Here is a 10,513-nt window from a genome sequence, read left to right on the forward strand (position 1 = left end):
AAAAGGAACTTCATATGAAACAGTTAAATGAGCATATGATAATATCCAACACCGTCATTTCAAGGCCCATGTATGTCCACAAAGGCATAATCAGTGATGCAATTGCATGATTGTGTTGTCAATATATATCATTGGTGTTACAACTTAGGTTAAAATAAATTTATAACTTACTTGCTTTTGTTTTGATGGATTTGCTTTGTATTTATCAATGTTAGTCCTGTCATTGCTAGGAAAAGGAACACTTTTCCACTGTTTGCACCTTATTCCTCCATCGCTCATTTCTAGGTCAGGTACAGCAAGGTTCGATGCAGAGTAATTCTCTCTCTACTCTGCCCCAGCAATGTGTATTAACCCCAGACTTGGAAGGGAACCTTCATTGCACCGTGTGACCTTTCACACTTCCCACACCTGTGCCCTCTTTGAATGAGACTTGTTAACTTGTGCCAAATTGTGGGGAATTTGTTTAATGGACAGTGGGACTCAAACAGCATTGACTCAGCTCCTGTTTACGACTATAGATCAGATTATATGAACTGGGGTTTTTTTTTAAAAGCCTATCCACAGGACAATGTTAGTCACTTCTTTCTCTCCATCGACTTCACCCACCCCTTCCCTCTTGCAACTTACCTGTTTACGATCTTCTGCTCCCGCCCGCCCGCCCTCCAGGTAGCACATCCGGCCGGGTTGGGGCGGGACTCTGATGAAAGTTATGGTATTGAGGCCCGGGCCTCCACACCCCGGGATTCGCCGCCCACTTCGGGAATCGTATGCATCTTGCCCGCCACCCTCTCCCCTTTAAAATCTGGACCATTGATGACAGAAGTTTTCCTTAAGTTCAGTGCAAGCTCTGAAACAGAAGCATGGAACCAAGCAGCTGCTATGTAGAAGGACACTGCTTTATAATCAGGCTAAAATCTGCACTGATTTCAAGAGCAAGTGTCTTTTTGGTCCTTCTTTGCTCCTTTATTTCAAATACTGGTGACAATTTGAAACAAAATCATTTCAGTACAAGGAGCCGTGGGTTTGCGTTTGTGAATCAGAAAATAGAGCATATAAAAAGAAACAGTTTTTAAAATTGTTTTTCCTTTTTTAACTTCCCATTTTTCTCCCTGCACTGCTGAAGCCGCCGTACATTTTCAGGACCATTTTCATGCCTTGTTTATACTGTGTTGACTGATCTCAGCTCAGGGATGCTAAAATCGGCTTCTGCGCCCTTGAGTTAGGGAGGGAAAAATCAGCCATGGTTACTGTTCCAAATCGCTATCCAATGATTTCTGCTTGAAAGTGTGTGTGGACATCAGGTGATGAGAGCACTGGGCCTGGTTGTGATAGCTTCCACGCTCAACTAGACAGCCGACAGTTAAGCCCCGATATTCCCCTCTGTGGCACCTGGAGAACGCTCGGTTCCTGGGCACTATGGAAAAGAAAAGGGGACGGAGACTTGTTGCTTCAGATCTCTGCTCCCATTAACATTGCCACAGCATTTCCAGAGCTTCCCCAAACAGGTGAGCCTGGGCCCAGCCCTGGGTCGGGGCCTACACTTACGATAGATGCAGGACAAGGGCAGCCATGGAGATAAAACGGGAGGGGGGCATTCCAAGCCCTCCCACCTCAGTTTCCTCTATCTGTAGCTGAAGGACACCCGTTTTGATGGGCACCTGAGAAAGCTCGGATGGGGAGTCTGAGGGGGATCAGGCAGCAAGGCAAGGGAGGCCTGAGCAAGTAAGTGGATCCTTCTTTCTCAGCCTCCCCTATAATTTTCAGGCCTGGAGGCTGGCTGCTATTCACGCAGCTGCAGACCTCTCACACCAGCAGCTGTACCTATGCTCTCGCCCCATTTCCATGCGCAAGACCCTCCCAGGGGTGTGAGTTTGCAACCAGTTCATCCAAATGACCCAGCCCACTAAAATCAGGTGCTCTGACGGGCACAACGTACGTTGGGCATTGCTGCACCTATCCAGCATAAGGGCAGAGCGAGAGGTATCTCGAATTACACCAGAGGGATGGTCACCCAAATGAAGGTCTAGAGAGAGCCACTGGAGCAGATAAGTGCACAAAATTGGAGAGGCCCAGAGCTCCATCGCCAATATCTTACAACTGAAATATCAAAGTAATGCACACAGCATAAAAGACATTTGTATGCTAATAGTACAGCGAAACTTATTAAACACATAAGAGCTGTGCAAAGCAATTTTACACTTTCCAGGCATCAGAGCCAATGTATTGGATCATTTCCCATACATAATTTTTATGCAATAAAGCATGATCTTTGTAGATATGTCACAGAAGTTCTACTGAGTTCATCAGCAAAGCCATAACTGCAAAGCAATTACTTGATAAACACAGTTGGTTCCCCTTATGAACATATCAGACTTTCATTTTTTAAAAAACTTATTAGCTGTAATTTTCATTCAGTTTTCAGCCAAACATGCTGGGCTGAAGTGTCAACCACCAGGTCACAGCACAGTATACTTTGTAAGATAACACAGTAATAAAGAGCACGTAGGTGCCTGTGATAGTTAACTCAGGAATACCTCACCAGGAAAAGCACTGACTTCAATTTGTGCTACTGAAATGTAGACATTTATTTTCTTGACTATTTGCTGAATTAAATATTCTGCTGCAGTTAAAAGTGTGTATACAAAATTGTTCAATAGAAAATGCTTACTAAAGACTTTGAATCCCTGCTAAATTAGTCAAGAGATTGGACTATATTAGCACATACGTTTATTTAGGCCAAGTACGATCAGATCTGAATAGCTGCTAAAATACTCTTTTTTGGTAACAACATTTAAATGGTAACATAAAAAGAACAAGATGTTCCAATTTGGGGATACTTCAGAAATTATATTGCAGCCCTGACTTGGAGATAGATAAGTGCTGAACATTGTCCCAGCTACAAATCCATCACAGCAATACAATGTAACATTGTGAAAAAATAATAAGAACCAAGTAAAGAACAGATTGACTGTGTTGCTGGTTTATACTTTTGTTATTTTCATGCCTCTTCACCATACCACACGTGAGCCTTGGACTGACTATACAATGGGCAGGTAAGTTGACTTGCTCTCAAGCGACTGGTAATGCTTCTCTGTGACTGACAGCTAGAAGGTGCATGAGTGTGGATGGGTCTGATTTGCCCTGCCTGCCTGTGAGCAAGTGCCTGACCTTTGGGGCCCAACTCCTCACAATAGCATGGCTGAGATCAGTAGCTAAGAAGAACTGTGAGGAACCCAGGTGTTACGAGGTACCACACCACCGTGCTGCCTATTTGACTTATTTTGTAAATGCGGGGTTCTTGTGTGCATCTTTTGTGGAACCCAGATCTTCTGAATTAGCTAGCTTTTCTGAAACAACCTGACTATAATGGATATTCTATTGAACCGTACCTTTTCATGTTGCGGGATTATGCAGTAGACTTCAAGTTTACAATACTAGACTGATTCCCCCAAGATCTTGGTGGGGAAAAATAGAAAGAAAAGGGTTGAGTAGGTGACTCACCCAAATGCCACTTTATATTAGATTTTGAGTGGATGGAGCTTGCCTGATGACTAATAGGTAAAGGCATTGCCAAGTGGAGCAATTAGCCATAAGCGTCAAAAGGACAGCCAGGTTTGATTACTGTTCTATTCTGAGGTCACTCATCTCTGTTGGGGCAGCAGCTAGAGCACATAAATTAGCTTTGACACACCTAGCCTAGGATGGGAAAATCTCCTGCTGAAAAGTGTACGTGTGCGCACTTCAGTTGAGAAAAGGATTGCGCTTGGTTGTGACGTCCTCCATGGTCAAACAGGCTGCTGCCTCTTACTGCGTGGGCGCACACCTAAAAGAATGACCACTTGGACAAGACAATGGAAGGCAGCTGTCATCCATGGCACTGCACCTTAACAAGAGTGAGCAGCTTCAGAATTGAAGGGGAGAGAATCAAGAAAGGGACAGTTTTAAGTAGGTGATACAGAAGATAAGGGTAGCGAAGGTGCCAATGGCAAACAATGAGTGACACTGGACTGCAATGCAGAATAAGTTTTGAGAACCTAGTCGTAGCAGGATGGGAGACTCCACCAATTGAGATGAAGAGGTGGACGGGTTACTGTGAAAGAACCTTACCATACAGAGAGTGCTTGACGTGTAATTAATATAGTTGCTAAAATTTCTGCTTGTTTCTACAGTGCAAAATTTAAACATTTATTTTAAAATGTTCTTATTTATTTGTTGTTAGAAATTTAACTCCAATTTTATTCACTTTCTGTGCTTTTGGCCCTGAGATTCCGCAGTGATTCTACAGTCCTCTTAGTGTAATTCCAGCGGGAGACCGATGCAAACACCAGGGAAACGGTGTTAAACAGCATTCACACCCTTTCTCTGGGGCTTCCGACGATGTTGTGCCAGGAGACCAGTAGAAGCCCTGAGCACTTTCAGGGTCTTTGGGCTTTATCTGGAAGGATGGTACACTCAGTGCAGGTCTGTTGCAAACAATGGGGGCTCCACTCTGTGGGCTGCAGTTCTCTGTTCTTTACACTTGCTTTCCACCCAAGAGCATAAGTCCAGCATTAGCTTCTCCAGACTTCAGCCCAACCATAGAATTCACTGATATGGCTAGCCAGGTCCAAATGGCAGTCGAGGCTGCGATTTGAAACCAGACCCTCTAAAATGAGAGTTAATCCATCTGCCACTAGAGGTAATGGATGGACTTTTTGAGTCTAATGACCTATTCCTGTTTCTGAAATTTCTTTGGGGTAGGCATTGGTTGACTGAAGACACAACATAGATGGTGTTTGAAGAATACAGTCTAGCCTTCTGTCTCACCCGGTGGATTGGGGTGGATGGGGCTGAAAATATGATCACAGGTGCACTCTGCTTCGTCCCTGTCTCCCTCCCCCCACTTTCAGGATAGTCGACCCAGCAGTCTGAAATGTGTCCACCTGTCTGTGGGTAGCAGCGTGCACATCACTGTGTAATGATAATGTGAGCCCTGTAGGCAGGAAAATTCCCAAATAATAATTGATTGTATTTTGGCTGCAGCAGTGGTCATTTTAGGTAAGTTCCTTTTTCTATTTGCCACCCCTCCCTCCTTTTGCTGCATCTTTTCCTCAGTCTGTAGCCTACCTGTGAGGGAACTATCAGGTCCTTCAGATCCTTTTGGGAATTAAGTGTTTTCTCTCCTCTGGATAATTTTTTTCCCCTGTCATTTTTGATTGAAATGGCATTTAAATTCTCACCCTTCAGCTCCCAGTGCTTATGTGTGTGACCGGGTTGTCAAACCTCCTGGATTACGGGTGCTGTCTGATTTGCTGAATGTTTCCAGCATTTTCTGCTTGTTTGAGATTATAAAGAATTGACCACCTTCGATTTCTCTGAGGTGGTGGGAGATCAGAGAGTGCAACTCTCAGGGCTGGTAGCGAACTCGGGGGCCACTCGGGACATTTCCAGATACCCAGTCTGCCCAGTGAGTAAAAACATTCTTTTATAGGCTCGCAGGGAGCATAGACACTCAACTACAGGGAACGCAACCTTTATAAGGGCAATGCAATAACAATTGCAAACTGCGGGCAAATGTCGCATGATCAAGTGTCGCATGATCAAACCTCCAAGAATATATTCAGCCAGAGGTGGCAACCCTAAGGCCCAGTGCGTTTTTACACATTGCGTATTCCTTGTTTTTTAATTTGCACACGTTGCAGAAATGCAACCCTCAAAAGGTTAAACTATTAAGTAAACTGAAGATTCTAAACACATCACATTTATTAAAATGGTTCAGAAGTGATGAAATGTACTGTAATATATACAGTGTGATGAATAAGCCTGAATTTCCATTTGAAGATAAAATCTAATACCCTGTACTACTCAAGTGATCGATATCTTGCACTTGCTTAAGCTATAGTGCAATTTAAAAAGGATCAATAAGAAGTGACTATTGTTTAATTTGTTTGTAGGAAAAAAACATGACAGTTAGTGAATTCACACATCTCAGTCCTGTAAAGTTGAGCTGCCTTCTTGTGTTTTATTGCATTATAACACACTTAATGCCATCCAGAATGAATATACCGGAATAGTTTTTTAAAAATCCAAATTTTCACTCCTGATCAGATCAGAAGTTATGCTACTTTTAATGCGAGGAAGTGGGACAAAAGTTGCAAATTTGTGACTCGATGCTGTTGTACTAAAATAACAGAAGGAACTTTCCGATGATTTGCACAGTCGCGTGTGTGTGTGCATGTATGTGTGTCTGTGCGTGTGTGCACTTGGCGCAGGAAGTGAGGGGAAAGGAAATCCAACAAGGAAGCCTTGCATTTAACTGTACAAGAGCACTGCGATAGCCACCATGGCTGGGCAGTACTGGTTTTGCCAGAAGCTTGCACTGCTGGCACGTGGACCTCATTAATGGTTTGCAAATTATGTTAATGAGGGTGGGGCTTTCCTACCCTGAATTTTGCATGGTTTGCCCCATGTACAGCAGAGAAATAGTCCACTCAGCCCAACTGGTCCATGCCGGCGTTTATGCTCCACACAAGCCTCCTCCCACTCCTCTTCATCTAACCCTATCAGCATAACCTTCTATTCCTTTCTCCCTCATGTTTTTATCTAGCTTCCCCTTAAGTGCATCTATGCTGTTCGCCTCAGCTACTGCTTGTGGTAGTGAGTTCCACATTCTAACCAGTGTCTGGGTAAAGAAGTTTCTCCTGAATTCCCTATTGGATTTATTAGTGACTATCTTATATCTATGGCCCCTAGTTTTGATCTTCCCCGAAAAGTGGAAACATCATCTCCATGTCTATCCTATCAAACCCTTTCATAATCTTAAAGACCTCAATCAGGTCACCCTTCAGCCTTCTCTTTTCTAGAGAAAAGACCCCCACCCTTGACATGAAATCATGATTGAAGGCATCTCTAAATGGAGGCATTTTTCAATCACTTTCCAGTGTTTGAGAGTGAATTCTTAAAGGCATGTTTAGGTGGCTTGTGTGTGAGCTGGTATGATTTTGAGTTGTTTTTATTGCATTTAATTTAGTGATATTTTTTCATTTTGCATTTAATTTTTACATTTTGCTTTCTTTCTTCACCTCCGACTGTTAAAGGGAGCTTAAAAATCAAAATTTGAGGGTATGATGGGCATTTCTCTAAGGATTCCTTTTTCCCTCAGAGATCTAGAGGGGAGTGAGGAACTTCACAGGAATGCAAAGAGGCAGTTGCTTCTGTATCTGAGCCAGTCTGCCCTGAAGCACTCTTATCCCAAGGAAGCCAAGTCTACAGAGAGGATACTAGACTTACTTGGATAATTGCAAGGAGATCTGTCTCTACCCCCTGATGAGCAGACCTTGCAAACTCTTGCACTGTCTGCTCCACATGCTTGTGATGTGAGATATACTCATGCATTTATGAGCAAATCACCACTACGCACCATTGTAAAATCGGCCCTAATGTGACTTGTATCTTTTATAAATGTATAGAATTCACAACACAGAAACAGGCCAATTGGCCCAACTGGTCTATGCCGGTGTTTATGCTCCACACGAGCCTCCTCCTACCCGACTTCATCTAACCTTATCGGCATATCCTTCTATTCCTTTCTCCCTCATGTATTTATCTAGCTTCCTCTTAAATGCATCTATGCTAGTTGCCTCAGCTGCTAATCCTTGTGATAGCGAGTTCCACATTCTAACCACTCTCTTAAAGAGATGTAAACATTTGGTATTTTAATAGCACTATTGTTTTTGTGAATGTTATCCTCATACAAATGAAGAATTGAACACTTTCTACTTCAGGCACCCTGTGTCAGCATCAAAAACTCCCAGGTCAAGATTTGTATATATTTATAATAAATGAATATTGGCAGTGGGGGGGGGGATTCAGGATATGTCTGAAGGAAGCAGAACAGCCGACTGTTAGCTTGCACTGGTAAATACAGACCACATAGAACTACAAAAAGAATACCGTGTCTGTAAAAAAAATAATAATGTGTAGTATTTTGAAATAAATTGGATTTCTTCTGTTTTCCCTTTAGTGAGAAGCAAAAAGCCTTGGAGCAGGAGGGACAGCCTTTAATCCATCCTCAGAGAACAAGCTACCCCCAGTTCACTGGGGGAGGTTTCAATCTTAAACAGCAAGCGAGGGTTTCAGCTTAAATAGCCACAGTGTTCCATTCTCCGTCTGCTGCTGATTCTTTTACATCAAACAAGATTTTTTTTTTTTTGCTTATTATTTTAGAAAGTATTCAACTCAGTCAAGAAATAATAGTGTGCGACAATATGATTTCCGTGCAGCTTAATTTTATTTTGGCATTTCCAATGCCCCAGTTCAGCAAAGATAATGAACTTTGTTGCAACGTGTTTTATGGAACATTGATTTTTTTTTTCTCTCTTGTTTTCATTATATTGAATATAAAAAAAGCTGTGTTGCACTTTAATACATTTTCATGTCAGATACATACAGAAATGTCGTCAAATAAAAACTCTCTGATTTACAACCAAAATGTTTTGTCACTAGACTTGTTGAGCGAATCACCGAAATGACAGTGCTGCACAAATGTGGGGGGAGAAGGATTGTAGATGAAGGAGCTTGAAACAGGAAAGGGAGGCTAGTTTTCCAATTCAGGGAGTGCCAGCAGTCTACGGGGATTTATTAAGCTGTCCTTTACCCTCAACAGCCTCTCATTCAAGAAGGGGGTCCCTCCCCCACCCCACCCTTGATCTGAATCCTTTTACCTAACAAGTTTCGAAAGTTAAATCTTGGAGACTAAAGCGAGGCAAGTAACATCATCTAACACAACGATTCATATCGACTGTGAACAAGAAAAGGACATACCCAGGGAAGGAATCTCCCAGATCTAAAGCTGTTTGATAAATTATACTTATGCCCTTTCATGCTGTAATCTGAGTAAAGTTAGTTGTGTGAGATAAAGGGCTTTCTTCTCTTTGCCACTTTCTCCCTCTTCCGACGGTGCTTCTCTTGGCGGAGGCACGCTTCCCCTCTGGTATCCAGCCCAACACATCCAAGCTGATCAGTCCTCACCCAACAACCACGTAACCTGCACTTTTCCAATTGCTGCCCCAGCCATGATCAGCAAACTCAGCACAGACTGGGAATAAGAAAGAGGTTTTACAAATCTACCTTGCTAGAAAGACTGTAAGTGTTGGCCACCTGCAGCTGTGGTTATGCATCTGTGGGTCTTCATACATTCTAATAAAATGTTAAATCTTCTGTAGGAAAAAAACACTCTTCCAGACTCTTATTATCTCAGTTTTTAAAAAAAAATCATTATGTGGTGCTGAATTTATCTGTGCTCAGAAGGGATGGAAATTATGTTTCAATGGCTTGCATGAAGCTGGCGTCGCACCTGAATAAATCTGTAACATTACTGCAAATGAAATCAAGCAGAAATCTCACATAAAATAAATAATTCCACTCAAAGCTTCATGCTGGCCTGTTTTAAAGGTACAAAGCTGCCTTGTTGAAAGAAGGCTGAACCAAAATTCCTGGGTAAGGCCAGGACCCAGTTTAAGTTCTGGCCCTTGCGGCAGACTCCCTCCAAAATTATGCGTTGCGCCCGTTTTTATGCACGGGCGTTGGTCCCGCTGCTAAATGCATAGGGGTCGTTTTGTTTCGGCGGACACCTAAGATAGGCATTAGGCCTCAAATATGTAAATTAGGGGCCTAACGCCAGTTGAAAGCTCCCTTGCAGAAATCAGGTATCAGGCCTTCCCCGCTCAGGATTCTTCAGCGGCTGCCAACTCCAGCGAATGTTTTTTTTAAAGTGTGTAGCCAGCTCCAATCCCCCCCCACTCCTGGGAATTACCTGAGGCGCCGCTGCAGGAGAGGCAGGTGGCTCAACATTTGATGTCTCCGCTCGGCCAAGTTGCCTGTGGGGGCACGATCGCTGCCGGCAGCTCACGCTGAGTGTGCTGATGAGGCCCGAAGACCACTTTCCATCGATCCTTGGGCCTCTCGGTTCAGCCGCCCGCTCGTTAATACCGTCAACACATCTGGATACATTTTTTTTTTAAGATGCATTGAAGGGCTACATTTTCAGAAAAGGACGGATTAGGTTCTTCAAATATTAGTGTATAAGCAACCCGTGTTCATGTGAAATTGCTTTGTCCACTGTCTTAATGAAATCGCTATCATTTAAAATAAACGAGTTTAGGCCACCGTTAAAGTAACAAAAGAAAAGCAGTTTTGTACGAGTATGATAAGCATTCACGTGCTAATATTCGAAGAGCCTAATTTCTAGGAAGTATTGCTTACACAGGTCTCAGCCGTGGCTCAGTTGATTGGGTTCAAGCCTCACTCCAGTGGAAAATTTACCTTTTTGTGTTAGAGCCTCCTTAAGACTCCAAAGTGCATGCAAAAATATTTCAATGAAAACCGGCTGCAATTGTACAACTTTTGCAATGGGATTGCATTTTGTCCGTACAAAGCCTATTTCACAGCCAGTAACTCCATGCTCTAATAGGGCAACTTTGGAGGGTGTCATCTAAGGTTTTTTTCTAAGGAAAGATACAGACATTCTGGAATT

General features: G+C 42.9%; 1 protein-coding gene across 1 annotated transcript in view; it reads left to right on the plus strand.

Moving 5' to 3' along the window:
* Positions 1 to 9,108, plus strand: part of cfap58 (cilia and flagella associated protein 58) — a 165,847-nt gene extending 156,739 nt beyond the window's left edge. Inside the window, exon 18 of the mRNA XM_068002701.1 lies at positions 8,003 to 9,108. Coding sequence (XP_067858802.1) covers positions 8,003 to 8,123 — 121 coding nt within the window. The 3' untranslated portion in view covers positions 8,124 to 9,108. The remainder of the gene's footprint in view (positions 1 to 8,002) is intronic.
* Positions 9,109 to 10,513: the final 1,405 nt, after the last annotated feature.

The sequence above is a fragment of the Heptranchias perlo genome, chromosome 21 (genome assembly GCF_035084215.1).
Source record: "Heptranchias perlo isolate sHepPer1 chromosome 21, sHepPer1.hap1, whole genome shotgun sequence".
Lineage (NCBI taxonomy): Eukaryota > Metazoa > Chordata > Chondrichthyes > Hexanchiformes > Hexanchidae > Heptranchias > Heptranchias perlo.